This window comes from Doryrhamphus excisus, chromosome 3 (assembly GCF_030265055.1).
Source record: "Doryrhamphus excisus isolate RoL2022-K1 chromosome 3, RoL_Dexc_1.0, whole genome shotgun sequence".
Lineage (NCBI taxonomy): Eukaryota > Metazoa > Chordata > Actinopteri > Syngnathiformes > Syngnathidae > Doryrhamphus > Doryrhamphus excisus.
In genome coordinates this window covers 18,139,171-18,157,803 of record NC_080468.1, presented here as the reverse complement: position 1 = coordinate 18,157,803, position 18,633 = coordinate 18,139,171, and the positions used below count along the sequence as shown (strand labels likewise).

The 18,633-nt window shown below is 55.3% G+C and overlaps 4 protein-coding genes across 8 annotated transcripts; 1 reads left to right on the top strand and 3 right to left on the bottom strand.

The window, feature by feature from the left end:
- Window positions 1-1,111: 1,111 nt before the first annotated feature.
- On the bottom strand, window positions 1,112-8,272 carry cped1 (cadherin-like and PC-esterase domain containing 1). 5 transcript variants are annotated; one of them, XM_058067428.1, is made up of 21 exons: window positions 7,904-8,272; window positions 7,560-7,725; window positions 6,995-7,227; window positions 6,859-6,919; window positions 6,019-6,103; window positions 5,827-5,962; window positions 5,631-5,749; window positions 5,443-5,571; window positions 5,278-5,356; window positions 5,114-5,215; window positions 4,965-5,050; window positions 4,862-4,899; window positions 4,608-4,794; window positions 4,376-4,535; window positions 3,349-3,448; window positions 3,156-3,292; window positions 2,868-3,088; window positions 2,703-2,804; window positions 2,552-2,639; window positions 2,332-2,478; window positions 1,112-2,260 (listed from the first exon to the last, which is right to left on the bottom strand). In XM_058067428.1, exons 1-21 carry the CDS (start codon window positions 8,090-8,092, stop codon window positions 2,099-2,101), a joined length of 2,727 nt encoding a protein of 908 aa, XP_057923411.1. In that variant the 5' UTR covers window positions 8,093-8,272; the 3' UTR covers window positions 1,112-2,098. The 5 variants fall into 5 exon arrangements, with proteins under 5 accessions (XP_057923411.1, XP_057923412.1, XP_057923413.1 ...); XM_058067429.1 differs by having other exon boundaries at window positions 5,278-5,406; window positions 5,499-5,571; XM_058067430.1 differs by having other exon boundaries at window positions 6,995-7,089.
- Window positions 8,256-14,592, top strand: tspan12 (tetraspanin 12). The gene is made up of 7 exons (XM_058067493.1): window positions 8,256-12,681; window positions 12,801-12,883; window positions 12,965-13,100; window positions 13,168-13,233; window positions 13,330-13,437; window positions 13,523-13,666; window positions 13,730-14,592. The coding sequence occupies exons 1-7, from the start codon at window positions 12,616-12,618 to the stop codon at window positions 13,997-13,999; spliced, it is 873 nt and encodes a 290-aa protein (XP_057923476.1). The 5' UTR covers window positions 8,256-12,615; the 3' UTR covers window positions 14,000-14,592.
- Window positions 8,424-11,940, bottom strand: ing3 (inhibitor of growth family, member 3). Its single transcript, XM_058067479.1, has 12 exons — window positions 11,668-11,940; window positions 11,453-11,524; window positions 11,046-11,146; window positions 10,914-10,979; window positions 9,862-9,958; window positions 9,726-9,797; window positions 9,540-9,656; window positions 9,305-9,468; window positions 9,045-9,238; window positions 8,786-8,978; window positions 8,664-8,702; window positions 8,424-8,600 (listed from the first exon to the last, which is right to left on the bottom strand). Exons 1-12 carry the CDS (start codon window positions 11,693-11,695, stop codon window positions 8,484-8,486), a joined length of 1,260 nt encoding a protein of 419 aa, XP_057923462.1. The 5' UTR covers window positions 11,696-11,940; the 3' UTR covers window positions 8,424-8,483.
- Window positions 14,068-18,377, bottom strand: kcnd2 (potassium voltage-gated channel, Shal-related subfamily, member 2). Its single transcript, XM_058067467.1, has 6 exons — window positions 17,203-18,377; window positions 15,995-16,157; window positions 15,817-15,906; window positions 15,527-15,622; window positions 15,269-15,459; window positions 14,068-14,392 (listed from the first exon to the last, which is right to left on the bottom strand). Exons 1-6 carry the CDS (start codon window positions 18,303-18,305, stop codon window positions 14,281-14,283), a joined length of 1,755 nt encoding a protein of 584 aa, XP_057923450.1. The 5' UTR covers window positions 18,306-18,377; the 3' UTR covers window positions 14,068-14,280.
- Window positions 18,378-18,633: the final 256 nt, after the last annotated feature.

The following is an 18,633-nucleotide window of genomic DNA, read 5'->3' as shown; positions in this document are numbered from 1 at the left end:
TATTACAAACCATTATAATAGATTGGAATACTACAATACAATTCTAATATTACAAACTATTATAATAGATTGGAATACTACAATACAATACTAATATTACAAACTATTATAATAGATTGTAATACTACAATACAATACTAATATTACAAACTATTATAATACTTTGTAATACTACAATACAATACTAATATTACAAACTATTAATACTTTGTAATTCTACAATACAATACTAATATTACAAAGTATTAATACTCTGTAATACTACAATACGATACTAATCTTACAAAGTATTATCATACTTTTTAATACTACAATACAATACCGATATTACAAACTATTAGAATACTTTGTAATACTACAATACAATACTAATATTACAAAGTATTCTAATAGTTTGTAATACTATTGTAAAGATGTAGAGCAACATCTGTAATCCTATAGGATTGTAATCCTATAGTAATCCTATAGGATTATAATCCTATAGGATTACTATATATAGTAATCCTATAGGATTACAGATCGTAGCAGAAGTACTATGATGATTACTCATTTTTAAAAATGCTATCTATGGAATAGAAATCATAATAAATATTAGTTATCAGAAATGTTTGTAGTAATGAATGATAATTACAAGTTATTATTTATGCATATATATATATATATTTTTTTTTGTGACGCGTGCGCGCGGTACTCACATCCAGCTGGCCCCGCAGCTCAGCGGGCACACGCACACGCACAGCAGCAGCACGGTCACCGTGCACACGCGTCGGACCCGGCTCGTCTCCATCGTCGTCTTGCGCGTGCGCCCGGAGAGGCTGCACGGCGGCTTCCCGCGCTACGGAGCGCCGCGCCGCCGCCGGTTCCGATCCTGAGGCGAATCCCGGACGAGGCCGACGGCGTGCGGGTGAAGAAGGAGCCCTCCGGTCCGCGGGACTCCTCATTGGACCGGCGCGGTGTCAGAAGCCGGTGACGTCACAACGCGGCGCTCGGGCGCTAATGGCAGTCACGTGACCGAGCTGAAAGTTTGCACCCAACTGCCGAAGATGAAAGAATCTTTGACTTGGCGCAACCCGGCATCAATATCGTACGTGAATATACTTTTATAATGTACTTTTATAATGTACTTGTATAATGTACTTTTATACAGCAAATACATGGGTCATATACATCAGTCATACACATCCTTCCACCCGCAGGTGGAGGTCGGGCTAAACCATCATCTCAATGACATTGGTAGCTTCCATAAAAGCCAAATGAAGTCAAGAAAGCAAAAGTAAGTCCAATTGATGGATGGCAACTGAAAAAGAAAGCAAAACCGATGGCGTCGTATGAAAAACACATCCTTTCTTTACTTTCTTTACTTTCTTTGCCTTCTATTTCACCTACAAATGTGTCTGATGGTTTTGCCTGAGCCTGTATTACAGTATAAGTATATACTATATACTATATACTATATATGTATTACAAGTTAGAAAACACAAGCTAGAAAGAAGAGTGCAGTATAGGTAGAGTATATACCACACGGTGCACGGTGTACAGTGAGTATTTTCCACTTCCTCTGATCGGAACTAGCTAGTAGAATGTGGTCCCAGATCCAGGTGGGATCTCCTTGTCACGGCGCCGACGTTGGAAGCCATCTGGACCGTCAAGGTTCCGTCTTTCAAAGTCCCGGGTTTGATGCTCCTGGCAAAGTCTAAACGGAAGGAGACCAGGCCTCATTTGGGTCCAGGACCGGCCCCTGTCTTGACGGACGGCCCGCGGGATCTGCGCCGGACGTTGGGTAACGCTGAGGATCTTTCCACAACGTAGAATGACCGTCTTCCCGCGTCCCAGCTCTGCAGCCATGGCACACTGCCAGAGGCCTGATGATGGAGCTACATGAGTCCAGGTCCATGTCTACTTGTTTCTCGGTGAGTCTTGGTCTATGTGGATATTCTAGGCTCAGGTGTCTACTAGATCTATTTCTAGGTCAGTGTTGGTGATGATCCATAACTGTATGTCTGTCACTATTCTAGACGGTCTGGGTCCATGGGACCAGGTCCTATGTACTAGATGGTCTCGGCCCACGGGTCTACCGTTCTGGATGTTCTCGGTGAGTTTAGGTCCTCGGACACAGGCGACTGAGCAGGATGTCAGTGTACACTTGGTTGACGGCTCCTGTCACGTGATAGGATCCCACCCTTGAGGGCGGGTCCATGGCGTCCGGCCGGCTGCCACGTTGGGTCGTGCGGGGGGCCGGATCGGTCCGGAACTTGTCCACCTGGCGAGCGGGACAAGTGTTGGTGCGGGATGGCGGACGCACGGCGGGACAGACAGAAAGTCGGCGTTCACCTGGTGGAAGTGGCACGCGCATCGGCCCGGCAGGAAGTCCTGGTACCGACCCACGGTGATGGCCAAGGTGTCAATCACCTCGAAGGCATGATGCTTTGCTGCGGAGATGATGTCCTGGTTCTCTCGGGACAGCTGCTGGATCTCCTTCTGAAAGATGCCAAAGAAGAAGGAGCTCCAACATGTCGTCACGGCGACCAGGATGACAAACCGCAGAACAGACCGGACTGCGAGATCGGATCCCGTCCACGGGAAGATGGAAGCCCATCCCCAAAGACTTGACCACCACTTGGACTCCACCGAGGGACTCTCTGAGGACAATGGGGGACACCCGAGTGATGCGGTTTCTGGAGGACAGCATTTGAAGGGCTCACCTGTCCAGGACGTCGCGGACCGCCTGCAGGTGCTTGGTGTTGAGCCACTGGACTCCGCCCACCACCAACACGGTCAAGTTGGAGTTCGTCAGAGGTCCTGACCTTCGGGGTGCGCATGTGCCACATTGAAACAGGTCAAAGGTGAGAAAGATGGCGTCTCCTCACCTGCGGAGCAGCCGGGTCAGCGCCTGCTTGAAGGTGGGCCGCTGCTTGTGGTCCAACCAGAACTGAGGATAATACGAGAAGCTGACCCACGTGCGGCCGTGGTTCAGGTTCTTGTAGACCAGCGTGTCATGGGACTTTACCCAGTCCACCAAGCTGGAGTTGAGCCGCTCCAACAGGAAGTACATCATGCCCCGATTGGTCGAGTCCCCGAGGAATAACACCTGCAGGGAGCGATAGGGCAAGGAAGCAAGGAAGCAAGGAAGCAAGGGAGGATGGATAAGACCTCACCTTCCTATGTGTCATACACTCCTGCAGCAGGGGGCGCTCCACCACCGGATGGGAACAGCCGTCTGGTTGCCAGGCAACCTCCCGCCAATCACAGGTCCTGGTGTCGGAACAGCCGAGACACGGAACCAGCCAGCGACCTGACACAAACACCTCATCAGCAGCAGATCGCCTGCAGGTCAAGGTGGGAACGCACCTGCGGCGTGTCCGGACGTGCAGGCAGGAAGTGGGCCGGGCGGTCTGGAAAATGGTTCCAGACCACAGGAACGACCCGGAAGAACCCTAAGTCCACAATCCTGAAAGAGAACCAAAGGACATTTCATCTTTGGATTTTGGAAGGTCAGGTTGGGCATCCATCCATCTTCTACCGCTTATCCTCACTAGGGTGGGGGGCGCGGGGGTGCTGGAGCCTATCCCAGCGTCCACCCTGGACTGGTGGCCAGCCAATCCCAGGGCACATATAGACAAACAACCATTCACACTCACATTCATACCTATGGACAATTTGGCAATGAAGCTAGCATGGTTTTGGAATGGGGGGGGGGGGGGGGTACCAGGGAGTACCCGGAGAAAAGCCGCGCATGCACGGGGAGAACATGCAAACTCCTCACAGAGATGGCCGAGTGGGGAATCCAACCCAGGTCTTCCAATCTCCTGACTGCGTGACCTTCATGCTAACCACTTTTCCACCGTGCGGCCCTAAGTTAAGCTAATATAAGCTAAGTGGAGGTCTTCTTCTCGGGCGGGTGGTGTCAAAGGTCAAATAAACCCAACCAGCTCAGCATGGGAGCCGCCACGTCTGGCCCCGACTTCAGAGCCGACCCGCCGCCTCACACACACACCAGAACCACGCACACGCTCTCTGATCCGTACCAGCATACACTCCTCCTCTTCTTCTGCTGCGCCCGCCGCCACTTTCAACATGGCGGCGCCACATTCTGCAGGCCGGTGCCGCAGCTCGCAACAAAGTGACACAAGAAAACTTAACAGGGATTTTCTTGTTCATACCTCAACTCGGCCAGAACCTTCAAACGGAACCGCACACACAAGCGTGCACGCACACGCACACACACACACATGTGCGTGCACACACACACACACACGTGCACACGCGCACAGTGACGATTTGAGTCTGGACAGATTTTCAAAACGTATCAATAAAAAAGACAAAGCAGGACTTCCTGTGCCTGCTCTACTTCCTGCGGGCTGCTCAGCTGACTCACCTGTACGTAGCCGCAGGTCACATGATCTCCAAACATGGGCAGGCTGGGCCGGCCCTCGCGGAACACGTGAACAGTGTAGACGGCCACCACTGTCTCGCCGCCGTCCGTCACCAGGATGCTGATGCGGTTGCGTCCCAGGCCGACGGAGACGGTGGACACCCTGTGGAAGGGACCGCGTCACCCCCCTGAAGCGTGAGGTCAGCGTGAGGTCAGCGGCCGGCACCCGTCTCACCTGGGCCCTCGCCGCTCGTCCAGGCGGACGCCGCAGCCGGCGTCGGCGGGCTCTGCGCGGACTTGAATGGTCAGCGTGTCAAAGGTCACGTCTGCGTGGTACTCCTTCACGTTGGGGCTGAAGGGGGGGCTGAGCGTGAAGGGGGGGTCGGAGTAGATCTGTCGGAGGCGGGCGTCCACGCATGAACCTGAAAGTGCAGGCAACCAATCACGAGGCGGAACGCCGGCATCGCTCACACCACGGCGCCGTCTCACCTGCGGTCCGATTGGCCGAGGCCTGTGATTGGTCGTCCCTGTGGCACGAGACCATCTCGTTAGCACGCGGACCGGAACGCTGACAGAAGAGACGGAGCCTCACCTGCCGACGACGTAATGGCGAACCACGGCGAGCAGCACGTCAGACAGACGGGTTGCGGCGCAGGACCTGGACACGCTGGGACAGACCTGCACGCATCACACGTCAACACCACTTCCTGCTCGGAGACAAAAGCCCTGGCCAAGGTTTACCGGCTGGAAGGGGGACGGCGCCATCATGTGACCGTGAAAGTCCCGCAGAAGTAGAAACTGGTCCGCAGGCATCCTGACGCCACTCGCCTCTGCGAAGACACGCTGACAGCGGGACAAACGTCACCCTGGTCTCTGGACGGGCCGACCGGTCACATGACCCTCACCTGCTCATCGTCCGGCTGCGTCTCCGAGGACAACAGGAAGCGAAGCGTGTCCTCCAGGATCAGGTCTCTGGTGACCTGTCTGTCAAAGTCCCTGTCACTCAGAGCCGATAAGGTCAAGCCAGCGTCCACCTGCACACGGACAGACCAATCAGAGGACACGCTGACCTCTGCTGGACCTTCTGGTGAACTTCAACGGGAACAGGAAGTGGAGAAGGTGGCACCTGAGTGACGAGCGGCGTGATGGAGCCGCTGAAGAGCAGCGTGAAGGTGAGCAGCTGGTAACACAAGACGCACCTGAAACACAGCACCTGTCAATCATCACGAGCGCCATCTCCCACCTGCTGCGTGTCTACCTGGTCGGCTTTTCGGCCTCGCCACTGGCCGACACCGCCGCCTCCAGCACCTGACCTATGACCCCCTTGGTTTGCTCCAAAGCCTCTTGGGAAGTCTTGGCTGAGAGGAAGCCGCCGAGCTGCAAGCAGGGGACAGTGCTGACCAGCCGGGGGGGGGGGGGGGGTTGCGGCGCGCCCACATTCACCCGACAGTTACCCGTGTGGCCCTCGACATCTGATTGGCTGTCACCACGGCAATGTCATGCAGGAAGGCGGTCAGCGGCCTCACGGAGGTCACTACGACGTACGTGTTGACCACGCCCACCGGGCCGGCTTCCATGGCGGACGACGCACTGTTGGAACATGGCGTTAAACACGCGCACGCACACGCACACGCACGCATGCGCACCTGGCGGCTCTGACGAGGCCCCGGGGGGAGGTCTGGTTCTGGTGGGCGGGGCCACAAGCAGGAGGCATGATGGGTAATCCAGGCACTGACAGACAAGAGGAAAACAAGCTCAAGGACAGAGTGAAGACTCTTACATCAGAGAGGAGCTTTGATGGGGACTGGAATGATTTCCTGCTGGCAATGCCAACCAGGCTCCTGGCCCGGTTCTACGAGGACCCGATGGCACGTGGTAGCGCTCCACCAATGGCGTCCTCGGAGGGACACGGTCTAAGGCCTTTTCCAAGTCCACACAGCACATGTAGACCGGTTGAGCAAACTCCCATGTCCCCCGCGGTCCCTTTGCAAGGGTGTGGAGCTGGTCCAGTGTTCCACAACTAGGACCAAAACCACATAGCGCCTGTAGCCAGGGTTGTACCCTTCTCTCCAGCACCCTGGAATAGATGTCTTCAGGGAGGCTAAGGAGTGAGACCCCCCAAAGTTGGAACACACCCTCAGCTCACCCTTTTTGAAAAGGGGGCCCACCACCCCAGGCTGATAAATCCAGGGGGACTGTTCCTGACTTCCATGCGATCCCTGGGCATCCTCAGCCTTGAGAACTGGGGCCGAAACTGGTCCATCCCCCGAGCTTTCTTTTGGCACCCCAGCCACAGGGGTGGACCCTCCCACATCCTGTCCTCAGACTGCCGAGTGTGAATCACGTTCAATGCCAATAAAAAGATGCGTGGACCTGAAGGCACCGCTCACGCTAAACTACTTTTTCATGGCGTCAGCATGCTGCGTGGAGCCGGACTTGGCGGAACCAACGACCTCCATTTCAACTCCGCTTGGGAGGTCCCTCACCTGTCAGCTGACACAGCTCCGACACGGACAGCGCCTCCACCAGGCCGGGCCGCAGGTTGACCTGCCGCACACAGACGGGCATCATGTGACACCAGGGTGGGCTGTGACTGGCTGGCCTGTGTCCATGTGATCTCACCCTCTGATGTGACCCGAGGTGCGAGAAAGCGACCTTCCGCAGACAGCTCTTCTCCGACGAGCTCAAACACAGCAGCAGGCTCCACCCACTTTCCCCTATAACCATGGCGACACACAGGAAGTCATGGTCTGTGGTGGTTTGGTAGATAAACATCAACATCCTCTTCCTCTCGTCACCGATTGACTTGAGGAGCACGTTATGGCGTACACGTGTGGTCTGGAACCTTCTGGCTGCTGCAAGAGAAAAACAGGAAGTAGCCTGTCAAAACAAAAGAGCTGCACTGAAGGTGGGAACATGTGGAAGCAATTTGGATCCATCGGAGTGGTTGGACTTCTGGGAGGGTTTCCATGACGACAGCACACACACACACACACACAGCAGCTGCTGTTGTTCCTGAAACATTTGGAGTTTCTTTGTTGTGTCAGGTCAAAGGTCACATGTGTTTACCTGTTTAGGGTGAGCAGGCGTGCCTGTCAATCAACTGCAGGCTGCTTTTAGAACTGGTCAACTAATCAGGCCTACGAGCTTCCCGGATCTCCATGGATCACCGAAAGATGGACCGTACCTTGACCGTGCCGCAGAAAGCCGCTGGTCTCCGGGCAGGTGGACTCGTGGATCTCAAAGTCCAAGTCGCGCAGAACTCTGCGGTACAGCTGGGCCTCGGTGTCGGCGTGTCCGTGGGGACCCATCAGAACCAAGGCCCGGCGCCGCCCACTTATCCTGCGGGACATCTGATGGGAAACAACGATAGCCGTTAACACACAGCTAAAGTCAAACTTCACACCCCCCCCCCCCCGTCACGTGCCCGACTTGCTGTTTGACAAAAAATGATCCCCCCCCCCCCCCAAAGTTGGACGGACGTGCACGCCCGAGGACTCAACGGAAAGTTCACACATGCACGCCACTCACCCGCAGCCCCTCCAGGACTTGGACCAGCTTCCGCGTGTCCTCGGTCAGGAGGTCCGGCGGCTCCTGGGCGGCTCGCTGCGGGCCGGACGGAGCACGCTGGCCGGGGAGGCTCCGGTAGAAGAGGCAGCCCGCCGCCCCGAGCAGCACCAGCAGCGGACCGGAAAGGCCTCGGCGGCGGCGGCTCAGCATCTTCGCGGGACGCCTCTCCTCCTCTTCATCATCTTCATCTCCTCTTGCTGACAGCGCAGATCCACCGGGAGCGCCACCGGAACCGTGGCGGCGGCGGAGCGGCCCACTCGGCGCGGAGAACTAGTGGTTCTGATCCAACCGGGCTTCCTCCTTTCTTTTCTCGCCGTTCACGAGTTCGGACGTGCACGCGCCCCTCCCCTCGGCTATTTCTGGAAACCACGCGCACACAAGATAACGTGGTCTAATTGCCGAGTCGAGGGGGCGGGGCCAAAGCCGCCAACTGACGTGCCACGTGGCGGTTTGAGAGGATGAAAACAAAGCAGGAACGATCTTTGAAGAAACAAAGGAGACTTTTATTCTGTTAAAAAGGTGGACTTTATTTCCTTGACGTCTACTTGTGGCGGCTTCCTCTGCGCTTCATGGCGGCCGTGCACTGCGGACAAAACCACTTCCCTTTGGGCGCTTCGCTCAGACCCACGCAGCCGTAGTGGAACCACTCGATGGGACACTAGAGGACACGCCCACGTTAGCATAAGGCACTAGCGAGCGCGGACTTACGTGTATGACGTACATCTGTGTTGTCGCAGCCGACCATTTCGCCGTAGGACACCTGTGGAGGAAGCGCAGCGTCAGCACAGCGTCAGCGCAGCATCAGCGCAGGCCGAGGGGCGGGACAAGATGGCAGCGTCTGACCTGGTTACAGATGCAGTAGCGCGGCTCGTTTGGGTCGTAGGTCCAGTCCACCTGGCTGTTGGCCTCGGCCTCTGGCAGCACCGACGCCTGCTGGGAAAGTTCCTGCGCCAACGCCGATGAGGACGAGCAGGACGACAGCGAGGAGGACGACGAAGATGAAGACGACTGATGGCTGGAAGACTTCACGCCGCTTCTGGAAAACAAACAGGATGAACGCCGCCGCGTGCCGCCAGTCAGGCTCTGTGAGGGGCCATCTTACTTGGACTTGCGGCCCCGGGAGTCGGAGGCGGCGGCGGCGGGGGCGAGTGTCTGCGTGAGCGTGGACGCCAGGGCGGAAGACGGGTATGGCGAGTTGTCACGTGACAAGGAAAAGTCTCGGCTGAGCTGGAAGTCGTTGTTCTTGATGGCCTCGTAGCTCGCCTTCAGGCTGGACGTCCTGCGACCCTCCTTCATCTGCACATGCACGCACTTTAACCTCCCACCTCAGCTTGCGCCGCCTCGCCCGTCACGTGACCTCACCTGTGCTGTGGCCTGCACGGCCTGCGCGGCCGCCATGGTGATGGCGCCGGCCCCCGCCCCCGGCCCGGTGGGCAGGGAGCTGAGGCTATACGAGGTCAAAGGTTGTGAGGAGTTGACGCTGTAGATGCTGTTAGCCGAGGACGGCATGCTGTTGCTGCGACAACCTGAACGACAATTAAGGCGCGGCAGGTGAGCGGCAGGACGCCGGTGGGGGGGGGGGGGGCATTTTGCGCACCTGGCGTGTTCTCTTTGGAGGCGTCCGACGTCAGCGTGGACAGCAGCGCTTCCGACTTGAACTTCTTCTCGGGGATGTGTTCCGTCGTGTGGTGCATGGAGGCATTGTACTTCCTCTCTGTTGCCACGGAAACCCAATCAACAAACCCAGACAAAGAGGTGGCAACGTTGCACGAGCATGACTCACTTTCGGCGGCGGCGTGGGAGTGGATGTGGTGGTTGTTGACGGGCTGGGACGGACTGTCCATCTCCAAAGAACCTGGAGGACAAAACACAAAGTGAGCGGAGTGCAGCGTGGCGGTCTCTCTCTCTCTCTGACTCACGTCTTTCCAGGATCTCTGTGATGCCGGCGTTGTCCGCCTCCAGCTCCATCTTGAACTTGGCCAGTTCTTGGTCCAGCTTGCGCAGGTGCCGGTCCACCTGAGCACCAAACCAGAGGAGGCAAGTGACATCTAGTGGCGGCAGAATAAACTACACCACAAAACTGCCAATATTTTGCACCAAAATACGCAATTTCTTGCCCCACGCAGAAAAGAGGTCATTCATCCCAAGTTTCTATACCCTTGAAGGCACCACATTTGTGTGCTTTGACTTCAGACGCTAACATTTGCTTGGCTATGTCAGCACCAGCTTCCACAGACATGAGGAAATGAGCTAAAGTTCTAACCTAGCAAGATAGCACCGCGTACCCAACATGCCCTGGCAGTTCTATAGAGTCCCTACATCAGGCCATGGCTATATTTACATTTAGACATGAGAAAATGAGCTAAGATGCTAACAGTTACCATGCTAGCACCTAGCAAGATAGCACTACGTACCCAACATGCCCTGGCAGTTCTATAGAGTCCCTACATCAGGCCATGGCTATATTTACATTTAGACATGAGAAAATGAGCGAAGATGCCAACAGTTACCATGCTAGCACCTAGCAAGATAGCACTACGTACCCAACGTGCCCTGGCAGTTCTATAGAGTCCCTACATCATGCTGTGTGTATTGGGATGGAAACATGAGTACATGGGCTAAAATGCTTCCTTATAGGACTTTGCTGCACTTTGTTCAGCGGTCCTTGAAGGCACCATATGCGACATGAGATGCAAACATTACAGGCTACGACAGGCTAGCACGCTTGCTAGCGTAGCAGTGTAGTCACTCCAGCTGTCGCCAAGGGGTCGCCCAGTCACCCAAGTAGTGAAAATGCACATTTGGGGGCGAGACCTGGATTGTGTGGCCGGCGAACCACAGCAGCTGAAGAGAGAAGGGTAGCGCTCTGGAGCCGAGTCGCTTTTATTGCAAATGTTCCACCAACATTTCTTTTTCTTATTAGTTCCTGAAACGTCATCACTGAGAACACCATCACTAGTTTTGGACTCACCAGGTCATAAATCTGATTGGCCAGCTGGACCTTCTCATCGGCGTCTTCCAGGGCTTTATAATAATCCTGACAAAACACAAACACGCATTTGAATACGGGCGCTGATGTCAAAGCTGCAAGGCACCGTCTCACCTTTTTAATGACCTCCATCTGCTCTTCACGCCACTCTGGCTTGTTCTTCTTGGCGTTGACGAAGAAGTCTACCACTTTCTGCTCCAGCTGGTCAGTCGCATCTGCAAATGTTTAAAAACACTTGATGTGTCCCACAATTCCAATCACACACGCCAACGACCCGAGGATCAATAATCTTGATAATCAATGATGAGGCTGGGTGATGACGTGGTGAACAGGAACAGATGGATGCATTGAGAGGAGGCGCCATGGTGGCAGAGGTTTGTTTGTGTGTGCAATCAAGTTCGGTTGGCCGGCGACTCGATGTGCTAGCTTGCTAGTGCGTAGCAAGCCAAGATTTCAGTAGTTTCGGTGCGATTGGGTCGGAGTGTAGTAGCAGTGGTCGACTGCCTTCGTGCTGCACGTACTTTGGACCTGCAGGTCCATCTCTCGCATTTCCGTAAACCTGTCGCGAAGGTCCATGGGAAGCTGCTCGATCACTGCACACCAAGAAAAAAAACGGTTACCACGCTAGCTCGGCTAGGCTAAATGTCAGACAGACACACGCCGGCAAATCAGACACATTTAATGAACAAAATGCTTTGTTGGCAACTCGGACGGCTCCTAACAGTCAGATACTCACTCTCGAGATAATCCTCCAGGTACAACATAGCGCCAAATTGGAGCTTTAACGTGTTTAATGATACAAATAGTGTCTTTCAAGATGGCGCCGTCAGCCGTTGCCTCGCTCGGGAAAAAATAGCTCCATGTGAGGTCAGAGTGGTGACTCACGCGCCAGTCTGTGCCGTGATTGGTCCAAGTAGAAACAGGCGCAGAGGCATGATGGGAGTTGCAGTTTCAAAACAAAGACGCGCTGCACTTTGTGTGAGTCGCGATTTTAACGCAGGCTGGCGAGCGGTTAGTGCGCAGGCCTCACAGCTAGGAGACCAGAGTTCAATTCCTCCTCCTCGAATCCATCTCTGTGTGGTGGAGTTTCTCCGGGTACTCCTGCCCCCCCCCCCCCCCCGTTCCAAAAACATGTTGGCCACTCCAAATTGTCCATAGGTATGACTGTGAGTGTGAATGGTTGTTTGTCTTTATGTGCCCTGGGATGTGGACCGCTGGGATAGGCTCCAGCACCCCCGCGACCGCCGCGAGGATAAGCGGTAGAAAACCAATGAACGAATGAATATTATAAGGCCTGGAGTCACGTGACGTGTTAAAACAGCACTCCTCGACTCGTCCTAAGAATTCACTCTGAGAAACTTTAACCCCCCAAAAGTCGAACAAATTAGATCGCGGCGTCGTCACGAGTCCGATTGAAGAGGATCGAGTTACTTTGGGTCACATTCCTCCAAGCCCGAACCCCACCCCCCATCCGAGAACGGACATCCTGCCTCCCCGTGCACGAGCAGAGCGCGTCTATTTTAAGTGTCAGCGAGCATGCGCAGAGGAGGGCCACACGAGAGCGCACCTGTCGGATTCCCCGGCAGAGGACGTGCGCGCGTCTGACAGGCTTCGACTCCGGTACCGGGACCGGCCCGATCCGAACCGGCTTGCCGCCACGGTCCCCCGAGCCGGATGAGGCCAAATGGCGCGACAGGACGCCGTGCGCTGCGTGCGCGTGCTGCTTTACGCGCTCAACGTGCTCTTCTGGGTATTTGGACTTTTACTTTTACTTTCAACAACTTTGGATGGTGACGCACCGGTCACGTGCACGACGCATTTCGACATTGTCACATGTTATTTGCGGCGTGTGCGCGTGCGTGTCCGCAGCTGATGTCAGCGTGCATCCTGGGAGTGGCGGCGTGGATTCGGGACTCCTTGAACGCCGTCCTGACCCTGACGGCCCACACCAGGTCAGTGTGGACCGACGGCGCCGAACCCCAGCGATCCTGGCTGAGCGTGCGTGCGTGTGCGTGTGCGTGTGCGTGTGCCAGGCTGGAGGAGGCGGCCGTGCTGACCTTCTCGCCGCTGGTCCATCCGGTGCTGGTCCTGGCGTGCTGCTTCCTGCTGATGGTGGCCATGTTGGGCGTGTGCGGCACGCTGCGCTGCGACCTGCTGCTGCTGTCATGGGTACTCCTCGCTTGATTGGCAGGTGGGGGGCGGGGCCGGGTGTCCTGACGCCGGATGTGTGTTTTAGTACTTCGGCAGCCTGATGCTCATCTTGTGCGTGGAGCTGGCCAGCGCCGTTTGGACCTACGAGCAGGTGACGCGCACCCACACGTGCGTGCGCTATCAGCAGACAGGTGACACTGCGTGTGTGTGCGCGTGCACGTGTGTGTGTGTGTGTGTGTGTGTTTAGCCCCCCGTGCAGCGCTCCGACATGATCAGCCTGAAGTTCCGGATGTCCAACTTTGGCCATCACCACCACCAGTGGCTCACGCACACCTGGAACGCTTTCCAGACAGAGGTCATACCCGCGCACCCGCGCACCCGCGCACCCGCGCACCCACGCACCCACGCACAAGTGAGGCCAGCTGTGTGTTTGATTCCAGTTTCAGTGCTGCGGAGTCATCTACTTCACCGACTGGCTGGAGATGACGGAGATGGAGTGGCCGCCCGACTCGTGCTGCTCCAATCAGTACCCAGGATGTGCCGGCCACGCCCACCGCCACGACCTCAGCGACCTCCACCAGGAGGTGAGCCCCCCCCGCCGGGAGGCCCCGTTGGCGCCGTTTTGTGACGGGCGCCCTTTCTTTCAGGGTTGCGGTCCCAAGATTTTCTCCTTCATTCGCGGGAGCGTGCCGCTGCAGCTGCTGCGCTTCCTGGGCGTGGCCATGGGCGTGGCCCAGATCCTGGCCATGGCGCTCACGCTGACTCTGCTGTGGGCGCTACACTACCGCCACAAGCTGCACACGGACTCCCCGCTGACGCCCGCGACTCACGAGGCCTCGCCTCCGGCCCACCAGCAGAGCGCGTGTGAGATGGAGCGCGAGCGCCACGGAGACCCGCCTTTGGTTCTTGGAAGCTGATACAGGAAGTATGAAAGCTCCGCCCCCACACCTGACAGCTTGAGACACTGACTTCCGTTTATTGAAAACTTTCCACAAGAAAAGCACAAAGAATTCATCTTCCATGACACGTCATCATGTACAGGAGCTATGAAATATATGGATATCATATGGGGTACGCCTAGCGTGGGCGTTGTCATTATCTCCAGCTAGCCAAGCCGGCTAGCCAAGCCGGCTAGCCAAGCCGGCAGCTTCCTTGAGTCCAAACCTTCAGCTTGTCCACCCCTACTGGGACGGAACCTTCAGAGCTCAGACACCCGCTCCGTCGTGGCGAGCGGAGTCAGGCTGCCGACGGAAGGCCGCTCGCCTTTCAGCGGGACCGCCTCCTGGAACCTGGCGTTCAAACTGGAACGACTGCGGCGGAAAGACCGGCAGGGAAATCATTAATGAAGTCATGAAATCATAAAAATCACAAAAGGAATACAGTAATAATAATAATAATAGAAAGTCATAATGAATGATAGTAAATATACGACCATAAGAATACAACATACAGAAAGAATGTCATATTTAATCATTTGTTTTGAACAATACTAATAAATAAAAACCCCCACAACAACAATCCAAATGCTCTCAGGACGTCTTTGTCTCTCTGCTGCCACCTGTCTGCCATGAGGTGCAGTACACTGCCCTGCACCTCCTAAAATGCTGGACGTGTGTTGACCATAATCATCATAGTAACAATCATAGTCATAATCATAGTAACAATCATAGTCATAATCATAGTAACAATCATAGTCATAATCATAGTAACAATCATAGTCATAATCATAGTCATAATCATAGTAACAATCATAGTCATAATCAGTCATAATCATAGTCATAATCATAGTCTTAATCATAGTCATAATCATGGTCATAATCATAGTCATAATCATGGTCATAATCATAGTCATAATCATAGTCATAATCATAGTCTTAATCATAGTCATAATCATAGTAACAATCATAGTCATAATCATAGTAACAATCATAGTCATAATCATAGTCATAATCATAGTCATAATCATAGTAACAATCATAGTCATAATCATAGTCATAATCATGGTCATAATCATAGTCATAATCATGGTCATAATCATAGTCATAATCATAGTAACAATCATAGTCATAATCATAGTAACAATCATAGTCATAATCATAGTCATAATCATAGTCATAATCATAGTCATAATCATAGTCATAATCATGTGTAATAACAGCAGTTATTAGCAGAGGATGAGTTCCCACCTGTAGGTCAAAGGTTGCGGCACGCAGACCTGCACATGGCTGCCGGTGGAGCGACAGAGGTCAAAGGTCTTGCGGGTCCAGCAGGTGGAGAAGGTGGGGGATGGGGAAGAGGAGGCGCCGGGAGCTTCCTTCGGCGGCGTCTCCTGGGCGCAGCTCCACTCCGACGTGTTGGGGTCCGCAAAGTCGTGGTTCTTGGAGGACGAGAACGGGAAGCGGTGACCTTTCCAGGTGCGCACGTGAGCGTGCACGTGAACTCACCGTGGTTTTTTCCAGGCAGTGCAGGAGGTGATGGTGCTGCGCCTTCATGCCGCCGTCTGCCTTGCACGCCGGCGCCTGCCCCGCCTCTTTGGACGCCTTCAGGGCGGAGACAAAAAAAGAAGTTTGACCCTCAGGGCGTCCCGGGACGTCCAAACAGCACACAAACCACCAACGCATTAGCACGCCGGGAAGGAAGAACGCAAGCCGTAGGCTCAGGACCAAGACGAGAAGAAGAACCAATCAGCGTCCGTCATGCAGCACGGCCGCCCAATGAGCAGCGCCGGTCTTACCTCGGGGTCAGCTTCGCTCAGCAGTTTGTGGCGCAGGTAAGCGTTGGCGCCCGCCTTCTTTCCGGCGCTAATTCTGGCCAGACGACTTTTCTGTGGGCGAAACACACGCACGCGTTCCCGCAGGTGACGTCACACTCGCTAGCGGAGCTAAGCTAGCGGAGCTAAGCTAGCGGCTCACCTTCTGCGCCCGCCTCTTCTCTGCGCGCTGGCTCTGCAGGTAGATGCGGCTGAAGTTGGACACGATGACGGGCACGGGCAGCGCGATCACCAGGACGCCGCTCAGGGAGCACATGGACCCCACGATCTTGCCCATCACCGTCCCCGGAACCATGTCCCCGTACCTGGGGCACGGGATCACAGGTCGGTCAGGCTCCTCCCCTTCCTCCTGCTAGGCACCTTTCTTACCGTTGACCTCTGACCCCAACACACTTTTCTTCTTTCATCACGTCACATTCACTGATCCATCAGGAAAGAGGAAGTGGAATGATCATCCCCAAGGTGCTAACGGACTAGCATCACCCAGCTTTTATTTTGAAACCAAGTGCACACTTGTGTACTTCTGTATGTAAGTGCACACTTGTGTACTTCTGTATATAAGTGCACACTTGTGTACTTCTGTATGTAAGTGCACACTTGCCACCTGCAGTTGAAGGAGTAAGTGTGTACTGACAGGCGTGGATTTGGAACAACACTACGCGGCCATCAAGTAAGTGCACAGTGTATACAGTACACTTGTTGAAGTGCACTGACGTGAGTATTCCGTTGGAGTCGATCGAAGCTCCGCCCCCTGCTGCATCATCAGGTAAGTCACCAAAATAAATGCCTTTCCAACAAAGGAAGTGCTTTTATTTTGAAGACAGCATGTGCGCGAACGATCGCCAGTGATTGTTCGTATTCTTCTGGTTAAGAAGCAGGATCAAAAGGTCACGTGACGGGCCAACGCTCACGTGCACACTGACCTTTGCGACGAGGGAAACGTGCACGAGCCCGTGTTAGTGTTTGCAGGAAGGACGCCGGTGGCCATCTTTAACCAGGGTCATGTGACGGCACGTGCGTGCGCTGATGCAACGTTGTTGCGCAACACGTGTGCAGACGAGCCCTCGCACGTTGGAGGCGACACCTGAACACACCTGACATCACCCCGCCCCCGCCCCGTTACCACGGAAACCTCAGCATCATGCTAGCCCCATTAGCATGTGTGTGCGTGTCATGGTGATCATGTCTCAGCAGCGTGGGTCATGTGACTAAATAATAAATGTTAGGGCGGCGTGGCGGAGAAACACGATACACGCACACGCACGATACAGACACGCGCACACGCAATACAGACACGCGCACACGCACAAGGAAACACGCCACGAGAGCCAAGGACAGGAAGTGACGTACCCCAGCGTGGTCATGGTGACGATGGTGTACCAGAAGGCGGCGGGGATGGAGGTGAAGGCGGAGGCTTTGGAGGTCTTCTCGGCGTAGAACATGACGGTGGCGAAGATGATGATGGCCATGGTGAGGGTGAAGAGCAGGAAGCCCAGCTCGGAGGCGCAGCTCTTCAGCGTGTAGCCGAGGATGCGCAGGCCGGCCGAGTGGCGCGAGAACTTGAAGATGCGGAAGACGCGGAAGACGCGCAGCGTGACGAAGGCGCCGCTCACGTCCTCGTTCTCGGGCATGACCAGGCCGATGTAGTAGGGCAAGATGGCCACCACGTCGATGAGCGACATGACGCTCTTCACGAACTTGAAGCGGCAGGGCGCCGCCACCAGGCGCAGCACGTACTCCACGGTGAAGATCATCACACAGGCCGTGTCCAAGCAGAAGAAGGCCAGCTCGTAGCGCTCCCCGCACGGCGCCGCCCTGACCCCGGCGCCGCACGGGACCGTCTCCACCACGTTGGCCAGCACGGACACGGCGATGAAGAAGCCCGTCACGTAGTAGAAGACCAGCGCCGTGGTGGACGTGTGCGGGTTCTCGAAGGCGCGCCACATGGACTCCCGGAAGTTGACGTCCGCCGAGACCTGCTCATGGCCGGCGTCGGCCTCCTCCTCGTCTTGGACCTGCTCCTGGTTCTCCCTGCGCCGGTCCTTGTAGTCCTCGTAGCAGCAGTCCCCGATCATTTCCGGGACGATGCCGAAAAAGGTCAGCTCCTCGTCGAAGGCCGAGATGCAGTCCTGGCGCGGGAAGTGCAGCTTCCCGGTCCGGTAGAAGTTGAGAATGTGTCGGAACAGGTCCGGGTCTCGGTCGAAAAAGAACTCGTGGTTTTCCTCCTGAAAGAAGAAGTCCCTCTCGGAGCTGCCCAGCAGCGTGTCGGGGTACCGCTCCAATGTGTCCCGCCAAGTCTGGAATCTGATCCCGCTCACGTTCAGCACCAGCACGCCGCCTTTGCCGTGCTGCGCTTCCAGCGGGGCCGCCGGCATCGGGGCCCTGGCCACCGGCATCCACCCCACGGCCGCCGCACGCGCCAGCGGCAGCCATGCCGTCGCACCCATCGACATCGCCGACGTGACCTGCTGGGGCTTCACGCCGAGGGGACGCCTGCGCTCGCCGGGAAGCTTCGGTGCGCCGGCTTCATTCCCGAAAGCCAAAGGTTGCTCTTCCTTCCTGCTGAGACGCCACGGAAGGCGGGAATGAAGCCACTGACTCGTTGTGTCGCACAGGTGATGCCACATCAGCCCTCCCCCGGACTGGAACTCCGCCCCCGGGCCTCCCTCCTCCTCCTTGTGTGCGTGTGCATCCATGTGTGTGTGACTTTGTGTGTGCTCATCTTGGTCTTGAATAAGAAACAGGAGGCGTCGCTTTACGTGGAATCAGGACGCACACGCA

Excerpts from the sequence above, each read along its gene's own strand:
- cped1 (XM_058067428.1), bottom strand. The coding sequence starts at position 8,092 with ATGCTGAGCCGCCGCCGCCGAGGCCTTTCCGGTCCGCTGCTGGTGCTG. Across the intron at positions 7,228-7,559 it reads CTTTCTGCGGCACGGTCAAG|CAGCCAGAAGGTTCCAGACC; the intron begins GTACGGTCCATC and ends TTTCTCTTGCAG. Across the intron at positions 5,216-5,277 it reads CGCAGCCGGACGATGAGCAG|CGTGTCTTCGCAGAGGCGAG; the intron begins GTGAGGGTCATG and ends TCCCGCTGTCAG.
- ing3 (XM_058067479.1), bottom strand. The coding sequence starts at position 11,695 with ATGTTGTACCTGGAGGATTATCTCGAGA. Across the intron at positions 9,959-10,913 it reads CCAATCAGATTTATGACCTG|GTGGACCGGCACCTGCGCAA; the intron begins GTGAGTCCAAAA and ends TTTGGTGCTCAG. Across the intron at positions 9,798-9,861 it reads CACAGAGATCCTGGAAAGAC|GTTCTTTGGAGATGGACAGT; the intron begins GTGAGTCAGAGA and ends TTTGTCCTCCAG.
- tspan12 (XM_058067493.1), top strand. The coding sequence starts at position 12,616 with ATGGCGCGACAGGACGCCGTGCGCTGCGTGCGCGTGCTGCTTTACGCG. Across the intron at positions 12,884-12,964 it reads ACCCTGACGGCCCACACCAG|GCTGGAGGAGGCGGCCGTGC; the intron begins GTCAGTGTGGAC and ends TGCGTGTGCCAG. Across the intron at positions 13,667-13,729 it reads TCAGCGACCTCCACCAGGAG|GGTTGCGGTCCCAAGATTTT; the intron begins GTGAGCCCCCCC and ends CCTTTCTTTCAG.
- kcnd2 (XM_058067467.1), bottom strand. The coding sequence starts at position 18,305 with ATGTCGATGGGTGCGACGGCATGGCTGCCGCTGGCGCGTGCGGCGGCC. Across the intron at positions 15,460-15,526 it reads ACTGCCTGGAAAAAACCACG|AACCACGACTTTGCGGACCC; the intron begins GTGAGTTCACGT and ends TCGTCCTCCAAG. Across the intron at positions 14,393-15,268 it reads CCGCAACCTTTGACCTACAG|TCGTTCCAGTTTGAACGCCA; the intron begins GTGGGAACTCAT and ends TTTCCGCCGCAG.